Source organism: Topomyia yanbarensis, chromosome 3 (genome assembly GCF_030247195.1).
Source record: "Topomyia yanbarensis strain Yona2022 chromosome 3, ASM3024719v1, whole genome shotgun sequence".
Classification (NCBI taxonomy): domain Eukaryota; kingdom Metazoa; phylum Arthropoda; class Insecta; order Diptera; family Culicidae; genus Topomyia; species Topomyia yanbarensis.
In genome coordinates, this window is record NC_080672.1 from 427344248 (window position 1) to 427366720 (window position 22473).

Genomic DNA, 22473 nt, shown 5'->3' on the forward strand with positions numbered 1-22473 from the left:
GCTTTAGAAAACCGAACCTGGTTTTTTTCTGTACACGGTGCTTCGGTTGAAAGAAGAAGTAGTAAAATGATGTGCAGTGCTGCCGAATAGACAAGCAAAATGAATTAACTGAGTTCTTCAGAGTCGATGGGGCAATGTCGAAATGTTTGATTCTGGGAAGTTGTTTACAGTTCAACAATGGATGTTTGCCGTTATACTTAAACCAAAATGGCGGAAACAAATTCAAAATGACGACCTTTTGCTGGTGATTATTCGTATTAAATAATTAAATTTAAACATATGCGGTTTAGGAAAGCTGTCTAAAGAATTAAAATCGATGTCTATCGCCATTTTGAAATTCAAAATGGAGTATTTGGACTTGATACGGTAAGCTTTTTGTGACAAAAAACCACATTCAATATTTTTGATATGGGAAGATGTTTGGAGTTTTGGAAATCTAACATTTATAACTACTGATATACAAACGTTCGACTTGGTGAAACCGAATCAGCTAAAGAAATCAAGCAATATACTATACTTGGGCGGAGAATATCTCTAGAACTCGACAACGGTTGTTTGCTGCTATTTTACAATTCTATATGACGTATCTGGTTTTAATAAAGGTCATTGTCATCCAAAAAACCGTAGTGTTAGTAAACTTAATTCACCAAAAGTTCTTTTCACTGCTTTGTAGGCATTTCTATAATACCTATTATTTTAAGTGATTTCGTATTTTGGTTGTAGATTACTACGTTCAGTTAATGAGTGTAATACAAAAAACCAATATGTGCGCAATACCCGATGGTGGTATGCCACCATTACTCGTGCTTTAAACAATCATCAATGGGTGTATCGTCATGATAAATCTGCAAATGAATTATATTTTTCCTCTAGTCTTTTTCATCCAAAAATCATATCGGATGAGTTAAATCTTTAAAAATTTAATTTTAGTTGATAATCTTTAAGTTCGTACCTCTAACTCTATATATTTTCCTAAATTAAAAAAAAACTTGGGTGAAATATTTAGAATCGCTGTCTTGGATTTCAAAACGTCCTTTTCACCTCTACATATCATCTTAACATAGAAAATTGTTGAAATATTAGTACTTTTGCAAGTGTATCTGTGTACTGCAGTGTAGTTATTATAGAATTAAGAACTTCAAAAGCTATTCGTCGTTCAACCATATGTCACTTATATTGCATAGTTTTCGATAATAAAACGCGATAAAATTTGATTTTGCTATGACGGTGGTATCATATTTTCATGATGAAACAGCCGCTATTTTGATTTTAGATCCACAGAAGACTTCAAAATGACTGTTAGATTTGAGTTCTTCTGAAAATATCTTATGTCATGGTTGGAATTGATACGTTTTCATGAATATGGTATGATTTTTAATGTAGCTCCGTCATCTTGGATTTAAAGTTGATCGCGATTTAAATTCTCGTGAAATGATCCATCCAAATATCATTATGAAAATAACGTCGTATAAGAGTTCAAAATATATCATTTTTTAATCTGACATCAATTTTTGGTTTTCAGACATTGCCCTCATATGAAAGATGTCCATTATGCACGATTTCAGTTAGTGAATTGTCATCATGAAAAACTCATTCATAAACGCCAACTCGGACGACCATAGTTTAAAATTATAGATTATTGTAAATACACTTCTTTAAAATAAATCATCAGGAAATGGCGATTTGAAATTTGAAATTTGATTGATGATACTAAATAGGCATAGAACATCAGTTTTCGGTGCAGGTAAGATGCCTGAAGATAATTACCGATAAAATACTCAATATCATATCCAAACGAAGTTCTAAAAAAATCATTAAAAATACTGGTACCACTAACACACCCGATAAACATCAACCCGAACACACAACTGCAACACAACCGAGGTTTGGTTTCGTATTTTTCGTGTTTCGTTCCATACTCGTTCACCGGTAAACGAAATCGAAAACCAAACCGGGGTGCAGTGTAAACGAAATTTCGTTTTGATTTTCTTGCCTCGGTTGAACACAATCAAGAGCAAAAACCGTACACGGTGTAAAGCAAATGGAAACACGTGTGAAGAATTCGTTTAGCGTACCGGTACTTAACTGGTTTTTTCCCACCTCTGGTTTGCATATGTTAAGTTAAAACTCAACAAACCGCAAATTTCTACGAAACTGTGGGGAATTTAGAGACGTTCCGTGCAATTCAGATAAGTTTGAAAAAGTTTTGCAAACCGCTGCACAGTGGGGCGAAAGTGAAAAAAGACGGTCAAAAGTCTTTCCTGAGTTTCACAGATGTTTTCATGCTTTGACGTATTCAGGAAAGTTTTCTAGGACTACATCCTACATCTTTTAGGATAAGCACCTTAATTTTTCTTAAGGTGCAACTGTCATTTAAAAACAAATGTTTTTTAGTTCGACGACAAAAAAATGTTTTTTGCGCGGAATCTTATTGAATAATTTATTTTGATCAACTTTGATGAACATATCCGCCATCTATATATTTTTCCTTAAGAGATATGTACGTTGCACCTTAAAATCAGTTTTTTATCTTTCTCTTCTACAACTTAATTTTTTCTACATTGGTATGTTCTAGAAAGTTTTAGATATCGTCAAGACACATAACTTTTCTGAAGACTCCAATGATGTATGACATGTTTTTCGGGATATAAATCGATTTTTCTCTAAAAAATGGTCATTTTCATTACAAAATTTCTCAAAATTGTGAAACTTTGTGAGCCAAAACTCGGCATGATTAGATTCACCATGTTATGTAGTATATGTAAGCGAAGTATAGCAATCCGGACTTTTCGGGTTTTTTACTTTTCATGCATTTTTATACTGCATAATGTATGGATATTTCACAGTATCTTTAGATTACCCATTATTAAATCAACACGTCATAATACAGAATACTAAACTCAATGTAAAATATATCTTCTATTATCAACAATCAACATGTAAAAATAGTGAAAGTGTATAAAGCACTAATTATACATTAGAAGTATTTTATATTGAATGATTAAAACTAAAACTAAAATCTTGTAAAGATTATAAAATTTTGGCATTATCCCTCTCATTCTTCGTAAGAGTCAGCAATCCAGTAACTCACGAATATACAAAACTCAAGCTCTGAGAGTGATTTAGAATGATATTGCTTTGACGTGCATTTTCTTTTATTTTCAGTAATTCACAATAAAATATTCATAATACTAATGCTATCAATTATTGGATCGCTTTTATACCCGCGTAAAAAGCAATTTGAGTGTCCTTCGAATGTATAATTATTGCTTCATTTACTTTCATTGTTTTTACATGTTAATTGATGATAATAGAAGAAATCACACGTGTTTTTAGGAAGGGCCAATAAGCATACTGCCAAAATTCACTTTGAGAGGAAACTCTGGTCAAACCAATAATTCCCTATTAAAATGTACTCCAACAGACGAAAGCGAAAACATTTCTCTTTCATAAAATGTTAACATCCATTCTAGGCAAGTTACGGTTTTAGTATTCTGTATTATGACGTGTTGATTTACTAATGGGCATTCTATAGATGCTGTGAAATATCCATACATTATGCAGTAAAAAATGCATGAAAAGTAAAAAACCCGAAAAGTCCGGATTGCTATACTTCGCTTACATATACTACATAACATGGTGAATTTAATCATTCTGAGTTTTGGTTCACAATATTTCACACTTTTGAGAAATTTTGTAATGAAAATGACCATCTTTTAAAGAAAAATCGATTTATTTCCCGAAACACATGTCATACATCATTGGAGTCTTCAGAAAAGTTATGTCTTGACGATATCTAAAACTTTCTAGAACATACCAATGTAGAAAAAAATCAGTTGTTGAAGAGAAAGATAAAAAACTGATTTTAAGGTGCAACGTACATATTTCTTAAGGAAAAATATATATGGCGGATATGTTCATCAAAATTGTTCAAAATAAATTAATTTATAAGATTCCGCGCAAAAAAAATTTTTTTGTTGCTGAGCTAAAAAAATTTTGTTTTTAAATGACAGTTGCACCTTAAGAAAAATTAAGGTGCTTATCCTAAAAGATGTAGGATGTAGTCCTAGGAAACTTTCCTGAAAACATCATAGCATGAAAACATCTGTGAAACTCAGGAAAGACTTTTGACCGTCTTTTTTCACTTTCGCCCCACTGTGCGCTGGGACGAAGATCAGCGCACCTCAGGAAAGTTTTAAAAACTGCATACACAGAAAATTTGCTATCCATACTAACTGTTATAAACCTTCACGAAAATATTACGAGAACGCAACCAAGAGATTATTCGAGGCGCAATAAAAGTGGGTTTGTTACTACTAATGGTAAAGTGGAAACAATTTTTTTCTAATAAATGAATAAAAACCAGTCTGAAAATGTCATACAAACCAGTTTAAAATTTTTAAATGAAAATAATAAAGAAATGTATATGAAAATTATACGTACACGTCTCTGTAGAATGATATTTTAAATATTCTGTGAACTGTGCTATGGAAAAGAATTAATTTGTGCATAATTGTGGCAAACTTTATTGTAAAGCCGTTAAGAAATGCCCAAATTAAATTATTTTTTATAAGTCGATATTCAGTAGATGTTAATTCCAGCCGGTATGATAGCAAAATACGAAGTGTTTTCAAATATAGACAGTTTCGTATATTTGAGTCACCGTCCGTATATATGAGATGGGGTGTTGCTAACTGAAATACAACGTGTTTGGTTCATGGTTAAGAACCTCTCGAGTGATGATTGACTGTCATATTTGGAGAAAAAAATCGTGCTACACGTACCATCAAAACTCAACCGCTACTAAGCTATTGAACTTTTTGTGTTGAAAACTTAGTTGCCTTAAAATCGCTATTACTCAAAAAGTTAACGCAAAAAGTATAGTTTGTATTTCAAATTTTTTAGATCCATTGGATAGGTGAGAAAATTTCCCCTTGAATGATGTCCTTACATGTTTCAGCTAAAGAAGTTAAGTTACGTTTTCACAGTAATTTATTTAAAATTTAACAATTTTGATCGATTTTTCGTTCATTTCGCGAAAATCTACATATTTAACATCACCATTTTAATATTTCAGATTGTTAGTCTTGAAGATCTGCATAATTTGTTCTTTGACATGATACACTTTGACTAATACTAGCTCTTATTGAAAAAGTATGGCACTTATTGTACTTTTTCTTATTTTTAATCAAAAGTCAGAAAAATTTTGCAGAGAAAATGTATTAATACCTTTCAGTTAAGTGACTTTAGTATTCTTTTGGAAGTTAATTAGTTTAAAGTTAGGGTTATTATTAGCATTTTCGTTATTTTCTTAAAATAGTAAGTAATAAACATCGTCATTATTATCATGGAATTAATGCATCTCTTCTTTCTTTGGCTCTATTCAATTATCTCTTTTAGTTTCGAAGCAAAATCATTTTTATCTCCTCGTTTCATATGCAAAAACAACAATTTCGAGCCCACTACGTTTCATGCTGTGTTAACTATTAAATTGCAGCGAAATGAAAAGCGATAGGGACAAAGTGTCAAGAAACAAGTTATAGAGAATGTTAAGGGGCAACAAATGAACAATATTACCGATAAATTTAGTTGAATGATAATTAGAACAATTACAAAACTCTCCAAAAAACGCTAATTTTAAGTTATTTTACTAGTAAAAAGTCATTTAGTACACTTAACTAAAAAAATATTTTTACATACATCGAAAAGAAATTTTCTCAGCTTTCTAATGAAGCCTTGGAAATAACAATTTAAAGCATATTTTTTTGGATTAGAGTCTTTTAAGCACTTGCAAGTCAATTACAGGAAAAGTTTCGTGACGAAATTACAAAAAATGAGAAGAGATAGGAATATTATGTTAAAGAACAAATTCTGAATCGTCCCAGAACCCAGCCTTTGGATAATAGGATTACGATAGCCGAAAGTCGCTGATTCAAACTATCTGATCTCGCCACCCCAAAAACAACATAAAAACTGCAATCAACGTAATTCGCACCTTAATTCACTTCAAGATATACTAATAGCCCATAAACACATAACGCATAAATGGATTTGAGTTATCTGTTGGATCGTATTATGTATTACAACTGAATCACAATACAACAATAAGTTTACCAGCTTTGTTTAGAAATATTGAGAAAAAAAAACTCCAAAACATGGTTGTCCCATCCATAAGGCTCAATGAAAATGTAAATCTTGAACAGCGTTTTGCTCAGCTTGCTGATTTTCCATATGGGACTTTTATGCTTGTATGGACAATATAAATCATTAACAAAACCATAAATTAAACTGCCGGAACTATTACTCTGCCACGGAACAAAATGAGAAATGTGCCTGTCTTATCAAAACTTTTTACTAAAGCTAAAGTTATTGAGCAACAATTGCATTAAATGACGCCACTATAAAAAGCGAAATGAACTGAAGTAATTCCAACCGATACCATCGCTTCCAGCGATCGATTCGTTTGCACAAAACATTATACATAGACAATAACCTAGAGCAAAACCAAATTTTCTTCCTAAACTGGCGTTCTGGAACTATTAAACAAGTTCATTTTACCATTTTAACTGGTTTTAAGGTATGACCAAGAATCGATTTTTGTATCTAACATACAACAAAAATTCAACCCTTAAAACCTTTGGCTCAACGGTTAATCTTTTCAACTTCCGTCGAAATTATTAAATATGGTTCAAGGATCCTTACCCAAAAAGTTACACGCGGCTTCCGAACTTTATGATCCTGCAGGGAAGCTCAACCAAGTGGAACAAGGGAATTACCTCTTTAGATGCCATACGGCACCATCATCCCCGGTATTGGTGTGCACCTGTAAATCAGGCTGAAAAAATAAGATAAGGCTAAATTTAAAGGCATAAACTTTTATTGTCTACTCCGCTACTGATGGCTAATCCGCTTATCTGAGCCACCCGTAGATTTGGGCCCGTTATTTGGGCGATCCTTCTTCAGACTCGATACCTCTTCTCTCCTATGCTGGAATCATCAGAAAACGGCAGGCCTTAAAAGAAACCCACGCAGAATCGACCAAGTGGAAAAATGCCTCTTTTAGCAAATAACCATTTCTGGTGCCCCCACAAAGCACCTTCGGTACACAGAAAAACTGTCCGTGTTCTTCCGGTGCTTGATTTTATGACGTCGCAGTAAAAATGGCATGTTTCATCTTCTCATTTTTCGACTAGCTTGTCCGGTGCCGATGCTCTGAATGCGGTAGAAGTAAAGTGGCGTATCGAAATAAAGGATTATTTTACTTTGCCGCACTCAACATTTTTGGTAATTACGAAAATGCTTTTGAGCCATTGAGATGAGCGCAGTTAAAAATGGAATAATTTTGATATTGATTTGGCTTGAACACTCTTTTCGTGGTGATGGGGCTACCAGTTATGATTGGTTAACCATGATGTTAAACACACTTTGGTTTAATAGCAGACATTTCAATTACGTCAGTATTATGACCCTTTTAGGAGCACTTTACGATGCTCCATGTTGATTAGTGATGCTGAAGATTCACCGTTCGACCTTTGAAGAAGAATCATAAAAATTACGGGTGTAGAGATCCTTATGATATCAGTCAGTAAAATTTCCATTAGGACGTTAAAAAGTGCAATTAATGATTATGGCGTTCTCATAACTGCTACCAACTTCTTTTTAAAGATTGGAAAACTAATCATCTTTCTGCATAAATCCAAGGCATGACTTAAATCAAAGTTTAAAAACACTTTCGATTTTATTAATTGAACAAATAAAAGCTGATTCGCGGAATTGAATCTGACCCAGCATGAAAACTATTTTTCAGCAGATCCGAGATTCTTTCCAGAATGCTGAAACAGCATCGGAATCAAACCCGTTTTGGTTGGAAAAATTCTTCTCTATCCGCAGTTTTCCGTCCTACCTGCCATACTCGGTCGTGTGGAAAGCGACTCGGTAGAAAACGTTTTTAATTAATTTTGCTCTTCTCTGGTCGCTCTTTACCCCTGTTGGCCCATCCTTCGCTGTCACAGCTTCTCCCGTGAAGATGTGGGCCGGAAGCATAGTTTAGCTTTTATCTCTGCCCAACGCGGACTTTCTATATCTATCAATGCTCTGGCAGCTATACAGTCAGTGTAGCCTGAAAAATTCGACCATCATCCGCAGTATTTCAAATTCTGACTATTCGGTGCGAACAAGCACCGGCAGCAGCAGCTGTTGCTGCTGCAAACCATAGCCGGAAACAGGACCGGAATCGTTTCTCCTTAAAGTTAGAACAAACGAACGGGTGCCGCTTCCGGAACAAACTGCGGTGTCAGTGGAATAAGGCCCGAACCATTTCGCTGAAATTAAAATTTAGAGTACATAGCTTGGCGCTGGATGAGTGAGAATCGCCAGGTTTTGGTAATATTAGCTCACCAGTCAACGAATTCCTTCTTCGAGATACAATTTTGCTAATTCGTGATAAATGAAAAATTATGGCCCAACAAAGAGATAGAAAAGGACTGGTTCAGTGTGTAAGTCGGAAAGAAAACGATTTTTTTTTCGTTTGCTTTATTTTCAGTGAAACATTATTAATCGGAGTCGAAAAGGTTATCGTCAGGGCTGACAAACATGTTTAATCTAAATCTGCCACCGTCGAACCAAAAATTGTGAATCTGTTGATATCTTTCAATTCAACCTTGCTTACAGTTTTCATATTGTTGGTGGTGAAGCACATCAAGGCTCTTGATGAATTCCAGGGGCGGTTGTTGGCTTCTATCACCTGTGATATCAAAATAACCAAATGTTCAAAATCAAACAATTTATTTATATTTCAGTGAAATTCAGAAACTCAACATGACCGGTATCAAGTACAAGCATCAGGGTTCGCGAACCCTCAGAAGATTTAATCTAAAAATTCGTTGTTTCAGGAATCAGACTATATCAGCTCGATTGGCACGATCCGCATATTACTCGGAGATTTGTGTCAAGATAACTTAGACACCATTTTTCTAATGGGAAGGGAAAGGGAGGTGAAAGAATAAGGTAGAGAAATGGAAAGTGACAGCAAATTATAATCACAGCATAAAACAGTTAACAGCCTCGATTCTACGTATGCAGAACCAAAAAAGCGGATACGCAATTTCATTGCATACAGTACAGCGACATATGAAATGATACGAAGCTCCATAATCGGATTCACAAAGATCACACAAATAATACTCAGCACGCTGAATAGTAGCCATGTGCTAATTCAGTTTGCAGCGTCATGTCAGTGTCCTGACTAGCATATTGCAATTGTGCTTGGAAAAAAAAATGCAAATTCAATGACACTTTCGGACTTACATTCAGCAGAAAAGTTCTTGTTTAAAAAGAATTTCGCAAGCTGTGCCAAAAGACATTGTTTTTTTTGCCAAAATCTATTACCCTAAATTGTTGAATTTGGGTCCATGGTGCCTTCGGAGGAATTTATGTACATTAAGTGTTAGTGTTTCAATGATTAATCTCCCTAAACGTGAGATATATGCATCAAGTTTCTTGCAAGTGCATGTATTAAAATTACATCTTCGGCAAAGTTGTAGAGGAAAATATTGCCAGTAATTTTGCTGAAGACACATCTACTAGAGTGTTTACCTTTAATATCTTCAACATTTTTTCTGGTTGTTTCTGGTTAACTTTTTTAAAGCCAATTCAAATATATAACTTTTAAATAACATTCCGACAAGTTCAGTAAGTTCCGTTAAAAGGTTTGAATTATCAAAATGAACAATTCTCTGTATTAAAACAACGGCTTATTTAGTTTATTTTCAAAGTAATTTGGAAGTTTTTGAAAAATAAAATGTTTCAAATGGTGATAAGTTGTTAACTTAGAAACGACAGAGTTTACGTCAATAGTTTTCTCGGACTACGCATCAAAAATAGCTAGGTTTGTCATTTGATGCAATGATTTTTGTGATCAATCCTCATATAAGTGAGATTTTTCAACAATTTTTTTGGATAAAAGAAATAAGCTAACGTCTTTGGAAAAGTTGTAGATATTGCCTTCTCAAATATGTTTGCTGAATACACGAAATATCTGCCTTAAATGCTTAAGAAGCTATAACTCGTTTTATTTTAACGCTTCCAAAAAAATATTTTGAATGTCTTTTTAATTACCTTTCCTACAAGTTTCGTATATTCTACGAAGTTATTTCAATCGTCCAAGTACACAAATTTTATAAACGCATACCTTTTCTTATCTCGATTATTTTCGAAAATATTAAACATTTTTTGAAAAAAAAAAAAGATTTTTTTCAAATTATCTATAACTCTGTTGACAAGTAAATTCTATTCAGTTTTATAGTGTTGATGTTTTATTTTTAATTGCAACAAGCGTTATTACTTTTTATCTTCGAAACTTTTGCTAATTTTACCATAAATAACCCGATAACGCAAGTCGCAAGAGATAGACCACTGACCTCTTTTGGAAAAATATGTATCTTGATAAGATGAATAATTTTCTGGAATGTACTAAAGCTTAAATATTTAAAAAGTTATGTTGAAAAAAACGTTTTTAAGGGGTCATTCACAAACATCGGTAAATAACTTCAAGTGCATTATACACAGAGATTTTTGGCCTTCAATAAAAGACTTCACATTTTTGAATACTTCATCTTGTTTTTCATACTTTGGAAAATTTTGTAGCAAATCTCACTTCAAGGGGATTAATCACTATAACTATAATTTCAAAATGAAGGTCTTGGATCATAATAAAACATCCCAGAAGACATCATTGCAGTATACTTTACCGTTTTCGCATGAACAATTTTTCGCATGCGCAATGGTTGGCATGTACAGAACGCAAAAACGAATATTCGCACATTATTCATACTTCCTACAGACTTATACGGGGAAAGCTTTCAAGCGGTTCGTTTCGGTTGTCGTCAGTATCGTCTTTATGCCTGGTAACACTGGGCCCAGGCCAGGGGACCCGGGATTTTAGGAGCCCCAAAATGAGAATAGACGCATCGAATCATACTGACTATCTGCACTACTGGTGCCATGAAAACTTCAAAAGAAGACAGCGACTCAATCTTTATTTTTTTTTAATATACCTGTCACAATAAGAAATTTTTTGAGCTGCTGATTTCAGTTTCGGTTAAACCAGATTAATATCAAGCGAAAAAATAAACTATGAGTCACGGCGACATATACTACTCGACCAACCAAAAAAAAAACGTTATTTCTTATCCTGCAGCAAGAAACGCGAGACTTGAAAAAGGATCATCCTGATTCTAAATCATCTGAAAGGGATTCGCCAACACAGTTTTGATCGATTTCAATGCCTTCTGTTCGCTAAGTAGAATGTTTATTGAAAGACAAAATATGGCTTTTCTGAAGTCACATTATATCCAGTTTCATCATATCAGGAACGTGGTACTGCTTACGTGCAGGAATGTTAGGAATACTCTTTTGTAGTTTAAAAATGGACATCAATAAAAATTGATAGATTTGTTTAAAGACATCTTCGTGTTGAGATCATAACCAATATATAATGTTAACAGTTGAACTTTATTGGCATATTGTTACTTGGTCTCCGTAGATTGTCATAGTGTTATATCAGCCCTATTATAATGCATGGTCAAACGACACAGACAAAGGAATCTTCGGTACAAGCACTTCTGAATTCAGTTAGCTCAGTCCGAAAATGAGTCAAATGAGCAGTATTTATGCAGTTTATATCGTGTGTCCGAGTATATCAGATATTTTTTAGTTTTACATCCAAAGGTTGTCCACGAAATTATTGCACTACGTAGAAACCGTGACCAAAAATTAATTCGTTATCCAAAATAGAAAAAATATTCAATTTGTGATATGTAATATTTGAAAACAGTTTTGAATGGTTCTCATAAACTTTTACACAGTAGGGACCATTCATAAATTACGTAACGCGTTTAGGGGGGAGGGGGAATACGAGAAGCTGTGACATTTTCTGACATATTGGGGAGGGAGAGTAAGCTTGGTCGTTACGTAACATGGGGAGGGGGGATAAAGAAATTTGTGAAGAAGAATCGAATTTTTAGCTGATGCTTCGTCAATGGCGGATCCAGGGGGTGGGTCCCCCTTCGAATTTTTTTACTTGCTGCGAAATTTCAAATTAGTTTCAATTTTATATTAGTTTCAAACTCAAAATCATTCCAAACCAAATTTGTTCAACAAAACTGATATTCATTAAATAAGGTTATTACGTACTACGAATTGTACAATGTTTATTTTAAACTCGAAATTTCAGACCCAGAATTATTTACTGGATCCACCCCTGTGCTTCGTAATTCCCCAATATATTTCGATTTACTGAACTTTCGGGAAGTTTGACGTATTGCAGTCTTCTTTTTTCCGAGAGTTGTGCTACTGAAGCTGTAGAGCTAGGTTCTCGGCGCTTTGCAGTCTTTGGGCACAACATTTATTTTGATGACTCTAGACAATTCTACAATTGATAACGGCACGATGACAAATCACGCCAAAACACCGGAGAACTACGGCCTTGTCTTGATAGTCGACGTTAGTTAAGGCGCGCTTTGTGGTAAGTTCCTTGCTCTGATTCATAATCCCGGTTGTGACATGAATCTGACCTCGTTTGCCGAAACTGCAGATCAAAAAAACTTCTGACATAATTTGAATTCTTGTTTGTTTGTATTTTTCAACGATTCTAAATCTATCTCAGGCGGTAAACATCAGGTACTTTCGAAACTGTAGTGTTCATTGCCCCCAGTCGTTTCTAAGTTTGTAATGTGCGAGCTGAATTTTCAAAAGTTCTGGTGCGTTATACTGTCAGAACAGAGAGTTACGTTTAACACCTCTTCCCTGCCAGATCGTGCAAATGTTGGACGATTTCCTCTATCGGTGCAGATTTGATTGATTGAATGATTGTGTATTGTTTTCATTTAAAAATATTACATTGCACAGACTAAAAAAACTATAATCTAACTTGAAACTATTTTTAATTTGAATGCCTCTTTGTTTATACTAAAAATAAAAAAAAAATGATAAACGTTGTTGAAGATCTGGCAGCAACCATCCAGTGGAAAATTGTGATCGAATAGCTTGCGATGTGTGGAAAAAATCGTTTCCCCGGAAAGATCTTCCTGGAACGCTTTTTACTAAAACTGCCGGAGAATCAATGTTGTCCGTAAGCAAGTCCAAGATGAATAACCGTTGGCAGATTTCCGAAATGTCAGATATAAAGTATGTTTGACATTTTCTCCAGACTGAAAGCCGAAATATATCCTCAAAGATGAAGAGATGTTGCAGAAAATTTTTCTTATTTCGCAGCGTAGGGAGATTGATGAGAGCGCTGCGATCTGCATATGGATGTAGTAGTAATCGATTTTGCCAGGGTAGCCGAAGAAATTGCTTTGTATCCGTTTAGGACGATTAATGTGTACGGTGTGATACGAAGCCTAAACGGTAACTCCATATTCCAGAATACAGCGTACCAGTGCGATGTACAAAGATTTGACAGTGAACATCAGGAAAATCACGAGGATTTAGCTATGACAGAAGAATCGTGTGCGGTAAATAGTGGCGGATCCAGAGGGAGGGTCCTGGGGGACCGGAGCTCCTCTGAAATTATTTTATTTGCTGAGAAATTTTAAATGAGTTTAAATTTTATAGTAATTTCAAACTCAAAACTATTCCAAAAAATTAACCAGCAAAACTGATATTCATTAAATAAGATTATTACGTATTATGAGTTATACCATTTTAATCTTAAAATCAAAAATTCGGACCCCTCCCGAGTTTTTTTCTGGATCCGCCCCTGGCGGTAAACCGAAGTTTACAGTCGAGAGTGATACCTAGTTCCTTTACTGATGCGACTCGTTCTAGAGGAGCAGAACACATCAAGTATTCGAAAACAATGGACGAATTTACTCGAGCGAAAGTGATTATGTTGCATTTCTGGATGTTCGCACTCATGCCGTTTCTGTCACGTCAATCCATAACCCTATCGAGGTCCATTTGCGATGCGCAACAGTCAACCATAGTTGGTATAACACAGCACATTTTCAAATCATATGCATGCATGGCTTTAGATAACGACAGTACACTGCAGAGGTCGTTCACGAAGAGTTCAAAAAGAAGAGGTCCAAGATGACTTCCTTGAGGAACACCAGATGTAATGTGGAAAGCTCCAAGTCGCACCGAAGCGCTACAGTTCGCAAGGTACGAGGAATTCCAATTAGTCAGCCAGTCCAGCATTCCAGTTCGCCTTAGCTTTTCCACAGCAAGCTGATGAGGAACGCGGTCGAAAGCTGTTGTTTTTCCATGGGGAGGCCCATACAAATTAGCACGACTGTGTTCTGAATGTGCTTGAGCGTGAGTTTTTTATACTCATGAATGCCAAGCGATCGGAAAGACAAGGCTTCAACCAGTTAGTCAGTCCATCTTATGACGCTTTTCGATGGCGGAAACCAACATAGAAGTGTAAGCTTTCAGCCATGTTAACACTCCGAAATAACGTGGGATACAGCTGCATACCTAACATTGTAGACCAGCTTTTTGAGAGTGTCGTGATTATTATACTAGGAGTCATGAACCAGTTCACATATTCTATAATAATGTTTTGTGATTTTAAGCTACTTCGCGAGAACGAATATTGAATATGAATACGTTTGCAAGGATTGAAAGGATTCATAAATAAAATTCCGAGTTTCGTGAAAGATTTCACGAGAAAATATTTACATGCTTTGTTTTGATTTTTTAACTGATTCACAACTATGAAAACCAGATCATGATCAAGATGTAATAAATCATGAACTAGGTTATTTATAGTCGAACAAATAATGTTCCTAAATTTATGAATAAAATCACAAATCAATTTTTGGTTTTATGAATAATGTTCATAAAGGTGGAAACCAATACTGATATTCATAAAACAAAAACAAATAAATCCACTTATAAAACGGTTATATGGACGTTACTAAAGGGAAGTTGAACATAATTATAAAACACATGATTTTTGTTCATGGTCCTGTTTTCGTAATGTAAAAACGTGATTGTTTCAGAATTCAATTATATCAGTTTACTATTTCCAACTGCGTCTTTTTGTTCAAAAATCTGTGACCAAAAAGACATCTTTGAACTTCAAAACAAATTGAACGATTCAGGTTCCTAGTAATTAGGATGATGCGCCTAGCATGGCAGTAGGCTAAAACGATTGTGCAAAAATGAGATAACTAGTTCCTTTATTTGTTGTGTACATATATATTTAGAACTATCCTCTAAATACAACTTTTAATCAAAATAAAATCACCTTCTTGAAATATCCGATAATTTGCCTCATTCACATAGCGATCTGCAACAGAACGCAACGGCGCTTAGCAAAACTATGTTCTTTGAGTCGACAATTACCGCCTCATATCTCGTTATTCCACCACAACTATGTTAAACATTGTACTGATGATACATACTTTTATTTTAGTTGGAGAATCACTTTATGATTAATTGACTTTAAAAACACTCGTTAAACACTGGTATAGATTAAGTGTTACAGGACGTAATCTAGCACACAGCAAAGAATCAACAGTGCGGCCAAATTATTATAATAAACTTAAAAGTATATTTCATTGCAATTTATGAAATAACTATTTCAAGTTATTCAACTAATTGCTGATTGCGGAGATTTTCCTTTCATCTGGACATGAAACTCGGCTCGGGACAATGCTATGTTTGATGTGAAACTAGTCATTATCAGTTGTTAGCCTTCGCATGATTGTTTCCTGTGAGTACAATACTGGGCGCTCTTCTTCTAACAACTGCGTGATGTTTATTTTTTTTTATTTGCTGAGACAAACAGAATAATTCGATTTACAAATCATGCGTTGGCGCCCATGATCTGGATAAGTTAGTAAAAATCGATGCAAATGGAATGTAAAGCATTGATTTTCAACCTGTATTTTCGGCTTTCCTAGGAGGCGATAAATGGATCGTTGAGATGAGAATAGATTCAAAGAATAGATGATTTATTTTCATTTATCCTGAAAATAGACATTTCTGCCAAATAACCACTTTATAGATGTTTAAGAAACAGTACACTGATACTTAATTCTTAGAAAGCTTATAGATAATATAGTTTCATTGCTTTTTAAAAGATAGTGCGGCCATCTCCCTAATAGTGCCAAAATAGACTCATTATCTGAATTAAGGTCCATCAGTGAAGCAAAAATACTAGATAATCTTAAATGACGCCGTCAAGGAAAGAAAAACGAAAACGATAAGGTAAAAACTAAAAATAATGGACGCCCTAGAAAGTAAATTGTACGTATATTAATAAGCCATTTTTCAAATAACGGGCTTATAACCAATAATTCAGAGCTTTCTGAAGCAATGGTTCTCAAATTCGTACAATCCATTTTATTCATTTACATTATTCAATTTTTTCATTTAGTTTATTACTGTGGATGGATTTATTGGATTTATTCGACTTATTTATTTTTTCATTTTAAATATGCAATCAATTTTAAAAATATGATTATTGTATTCTAATCTTTTGTTTCATTTATTCAGTATTAATTTTATTCATTTTGTTAATTTAAACTCACTTTATCTATCCAGTTTATTCTTTTAATAAATTTCATTCATATCGTTCATTAAGCTTATTTTTTCACTGTTTTCAATTTATGCATTCCATGCATTTTTTCAATTCAGGCATTTTATTCAGTTTTTACATTTTAATAATTTGACTTATTTTTTGCTGCGATTAATTTTATTCACTTAATCCAAATTATTACTTTGACGCAATTTATTTTATTCTATTATTTCTATAGCTTTTTAACATCGATTATTTTTCATTTCATTCAATTATTTTGTTTTGCTTATTTTCTTCCTCTTTCGTTTCATTTAATTCATTCTCTTCGTCTTATTTATTTGATTTGTTTGTTTCATTTCTTCATTTTATCCATTTCGGTTATTTTTTAATTTTATTCATTTGATTTATTTGATTAATTTTTTTATTATTTCGATTATAGAGGTTTTAACCTTAAGGTCATTCGCCTCTTCGGGTTAGAAAAATCCCTTATGAAAAATTTCTAACCCTATGTGCGGGGTCGGGAATCGAACCCAGGTGCGCTGCGTACAAGGCAATCGATTTACCAACTACGCTACGCCCACCCCTTTGATTAATTTGATTAATTTGATTAATTTGATCAATTTGATCAATTTGATTAATTTGATTAATTTGATTAATTTGATTAATTTGATTAATTTGATTAATTTGATTAATTTGATTAATTTGATTAATTTGATTAATTTGATTAATTTGATTAATTTGATTAATTTGATTGATTTGATTAATTTGATTAATTTGATTAATTTGATTAATTTGATTCATTTGATTCATTTGATTCATTTGATTCATTTGATTCATTTGATTCATGTGATTCATTTGATTCATTTGATTCATTTGATTCATTTGTTTCATTTTATGATTTCATGTTCAGCTATTCCTTTTAGGGACCATTCATACATAACGCAACGCAAAAATTGCCGAAAATTGACTCCTCCTCCTCCCATGCAACAAATTGTCACAAATTTCACTATCCCCTTCACTCTAGCTTATTTCCCTTTCGCCATATGTAAGAATGTCACATATAAGCGTTAAGTAATTTAAGAATAATCACTTACTTATTTCTTCCATTTTGTTTGAGTTTGAGTAAATTTACTACTTTTGAAATGTCGTTAAAGTTTTTATTCAATATGCTGAACTAATTTGATTTATTTAGTGTATTAATTTGATTAATCACTCTATTTTTATGATATTTGATATTTTTTTTCATATTTTTTAAATATCGTTTGCGTTTTTGATTTTTTATAATTTATTCAGTTTATTAAAGGGTTCTATTCGTGCAGGACTCGAAACTGTGTTCAACCCACCTCTAGTTGGGTGCCTACTTCGCATGAGTTCTGCAAACTAATGAATGATCCAACAGTGATACGTGTAAGAAATGTCTCATCCACTGATAGGTGGATTAAGCGGGGTTTTTTCTCGCTGCAAATAGAAACCTTCCATAGATCTACATGGCGAGAATCAAATAAAAATTCGTCATCGACGCCTACTGCGATCGAACTCCCTTTGGTTCGAAATGAGACGTATGTTGCCCAAACAGATCATCGTTTGTTACGAACAGCACTGGACGATGTATTGCGCGTCCGTCAACATATGAGTTCAATTGTTCGACATAGCGTAAAATGCTTGTGTAACACTTTTTCATTACATCATTCGTAGTGCATGAATTGCGAAAACTATGCGCTATCATGGAAACAAATTGAGTACATTTTCTGGAACTTGCTATCCCATTGCCCGTTTTGTGAAATCTGCCTCCTTCTGGCAAAAGGGCTAAAGCTATAACAAGCACGAACAGATGGACTGACATGGGAGGGGACAACTGTGGCACTGTGTGGACATGAGATGAACAGTAACAACAACAAAAACAACGACGAAAAGATATTCCTCAGAAATCTTCTGCCAGATTATATTGCTTCCCATTCCGGTTTTTATGTGCCATAAGAAAGTTGTAAGCCAACGAGCAATGGCTTAAAAGCTTACCTTGTGCAAGACAAATGGAAATCGGCCACAAACGAAACGTTTCACAGACCGGGTAGCAGAAACAAAAAGAAGGAGGATATTAAAGAATGAATGGTGACCTAGACGGTATATAGATAAAACTTTTAGAGAAGTCCTGGGCTGGCAAAGAACCGAACCGCTGCTTTCGTCATCAGCTTTTGTGGAATTTTAACGCCTCATAAATTTTGTAGTTGACAGCCGGCACGTGGGTCAGTAGCAGAAGTAGTAGTAGTAGTAGTAGTAGCAGTAGTGGTAGTGCAGTGGAGATCCCGACAATTGAAACGACAGGTTTTCAGCTCAAAGGAGCTGACTGATTTTCTCCTCTTATCTTTGACCAAGCTTTTCTGCTACCGTCCAGGAACAATAAGAAGAATACGGCACTGCTGCTGACTGAACGATGGGGAGCAATCGTCGGAAGAAAATTCCGAGTTTATGGCAATGCGCTTAAGAAGAGCAAGTTTTTCCCCAGCCAAGTACTATCGGGATGGCGATGGATGAGGAAAAGTTTACGAAAGACTTGTTAGTGCATTTGGCTTCGTTTTTTTGTGTGTTGCAACCTGTCTAGAACAAGAGTTTTTGTGTTTCATCACTTTTTTTTACTCTTTAAAAGAGCAGCTTATAGATGCCGTGAACTGAAAGACTAACGAGCTTTGAGATGCTACTAACTCCGGGTTTCTTGGAAGATGGATCGTTGAAAGGTTGGTCAACAGCACTAGTTCAGGGGTGTGACGGGGGTAAAATATCCATCCTGATTTTAATGGTCTAACGAATTTCAGTTTCAGAATCGATAATGTGAAAATACATTTACCTGATGATTTGAGCAGTTCACATGAGCCATTATTCGATTTAGATAAATCTGTATAAAGAAAGCATGAGTATGATGCCGCCTACTTGGTGACTTTTATTTATTCATCAATAGCCTGCTTTATAAACTTTTTGAGTTTAGTTTTATCATTTAGAAACTCAATATTAAAACATCTTCCGTTGCTTCAAAATTAAGTTCATTTCAGTGAAAATTAGTTTTCAAAACTTGTTCTGTTTCGTACTTGTTTTCAGCTTCTACCCCGACAATTATTATTTACCGTAATTAGTGCACCGCTTGTTTGTTGTCCGACTAGCAAAAAGCAGATGTCTCTCATTCTATTTCCGTGTTTCCGCTCTTTCAGGTTTCGTGGTTCCGGCGGAAAGACTACCAGCTGCTGACGGTCGGTTTGTCCACGTACAGCAGCGACGAACGGTTCCTGGTGGAGCACACGCGCCATCTGGGCAACTGGGCGTTACGGATAAAGAACGCCCGCAAGGAGGACGAAGGACTGTACGAGTGCCAAATTTCCACCCATCCGCCACAGTCGATATTCATCGAGCTTAGGATCGTAGGTAAGGCTAGGCTATCAATTTCATAACATCGCTGCTGCATGGGCAATCGATCTCAACGAGGGTGGATTTGGAAATAGATGAATATGATAGACGGCAACGGTTGGTTGAGTGGAATGTTTCACCGCTTTCCACCGCTCTGGGTGTGGGTTCAATTACAACCGAGGTCATTGAAATTTTCTGAGGTGAAAAATTTATGGTTACACGTCTCCTTCGTAAGGCCGATATCTAGGGTGAATTTGCCTTTTGCAATGTAGGAAATTGTTTGACGCTAAATATTTGCGGAGGTTTAATTGTCTTCAAGTAATTGTAAAGCAAACTCACATTTTTTAAATGACAGAAGAAGTTAAGAAATTTTTTCATTAATTATTGACTTCTCGAGTTTAGAGATTGATTTTGATTGCTTACATACGGAAACTTCCAGTAGTAGAAGGTTAATCCAAAATCATAAATATTTAAATAATTGATGCAGTCTAGTGGATCACCTAGAACACCTAGAAAAATGTGGACGAGTAGTACCTATTGACTGAAGACACCATACGAGGGTGGTTGTGAAAGGATTAAGTCGGAGTAGTGTAAGTTCGGACTAGTCGAGCGGATCACGACCATGCACAAATCTCAATGGCATGTGAAAATTGCTATCGGTCTCGAGGAAATTCCATCATAGCGACCTCTCTATCGGAGTAGGGTAGATTCACCACCAAACACATTTTGAGTAGATCATTTGAAATTAAATGGTTTAAAGGGTGAAGCGCATCCTGATGACCTATAGAAGCAAAGTGTAGACTTCCCTCTTAACTTATCGATTAACTGAGCTATGGGTTTATTACGCGATTTGCTGGAGATCTATTAACTGCTGTTGCTTGGGGTTCACATAGTCCTCTTTATTTCGGTTTATCGTTTTCGTCCATGGTGTTCTCGATATTAACGTTGTATAGGTTTTCACGTTTGGCTGGGTTGACCTATGGACAGGGATGCCAACGGTACCGGTAAACTACATTTTTTTTTGGTATATTTACATTTGCACAAGCCGTACTGCCCGCGACAGCGACGCATCACTATAGCTCTTTCCAGAACGGTAGCCAAACCGAGTACATTTTTCCGTACAGTAGTAGAATACATTTTTGTTTTGCTGCTTTACTCCGATTGCTCGGTGAGAGTGTGGCGTAGTAAAGTTTGTTCTCTTGCTTTGTACACTTTTCTCTGCATAGTCAAATGGAGAGGCCCGCACACGAAAGCGTTGATGCCGGTCGTGGCGTAAACGAACCGCATTCATTGTCGTCGTTTGTGATTAAACATATTGAATGGATTAAAAATATTAAAAAGTTTAAAATAAGGAAAGAGAAGCTGTACCGCTCGCGTCTGGTGGCTGTACTGGTGGCAGTATTTTTTGTCATGTTACTGCTTTGTTTACAGTCTGCCGTACAACGCTGGGCAGTGCAGGACTAGCGAACGACAGCTGCGTCGTATGAGAAATGAGAATGTAGGCAGAAAAATTACAGCCGCAGAAAAGGTAGGCCTTTTGCATCCTTGCCTTTGGGTCACGATCGTACACCCAAGTTCTTTGTTTTTACTTCGTAGGTAGCGCTGGCTGTTAATTTGGAGGTGCTAGGCGCATTAGAACGGTCGGAAGCGGTTCTGATGTTTCGGCATTCGTTGGTGTCTGAGCAGGTGCTACGGCTAGTTGTGATTTAGTTGATAAGTAGCTGGGTGCGTTGGGTTTGCTTACAGTTGATGTTTTGTTGGTTGTTTTTGTGTATGGTTTTCCGTAGTGTACGTTCTTGTTACAGAACTATTGCTATTTCGTATTTGAAAAACAGGTAAGAAGGAATAAGTTTCGTCACATTCCCTTGACACGAACGCCGTTGGAAACCCTGGTACCTGGTAAAAAGATCTTCAGGTTCGAAGCTTAACGAATTTCACCGCTCCGTATTCCGACATGATGGTTGTTATGAACCTAACACAGATACGGGGATAGATTGCGTTGCCGAACATCAATCTTATCATCGTCCATATGAACGGATATTCCGAATTCTTACATTGTCATGTTTAACAGGTTGCATGTTGTTATCAGTAAGGTTACTCCATTACTTGTGGGATGAAATTGGATGTCGACGACCTTCGTGGGTTGAAAATGCATTTGCACTTTTAATGAATGTTCCACTTCGCGGACACCACAGCAGATTTAGCAATATTTAATGATGAACTGTTCGGCTATTTATGGAAGCTGTCCTTCAATGTCAGCTTCCTTCTCCGAACAGCCTAAAATAAGATGAGTAGTGTCCAAACAGGGAACCCAAATTCCATAGTGTCATGCGACCCGTGCTATGGTTAAAGTTATTGAGGGGAAATGAAGATTTCGACTGTTACGGTGTATATAAGATTTCTTTTAACTTTTGATAAATAATGGAACGGATTTTAATATTTTTCCGACGTTTCGATGCTTTTTGGCATCATCTTCAGGGGAAAAATATAGTTCGTCCTTTGTATAAATGCTTTGATAAGTCATGTCCTTCTCAGACATTCAGCTTATCAAA

General features: G+C 35.3%; 1 protein-coding gene across 2 annotated transcripts in view; it reads left to right on the forward strand.

Moving 5' to 3' along the window:
- LOC131691900 (neural cell adhesion molecule 2-like) overlaps positions 1-22473 on the forward strand; it is a 252986-nt gene that overhangs the window by 181444 nt on the left and 49069 nt on the right. For both annotated transcript variants that reach the window (XM_058978643.1, XM_058978644.1), the window contains one exon: positions 19729-19939. In XM_058978643.1, the coding sequence (XP_058834626.1) occupies positions 19729-19939 (211 nt within the window). The remainder of the gene's footprint in view (positions 1-19728; positions 19940-22473) is intronic.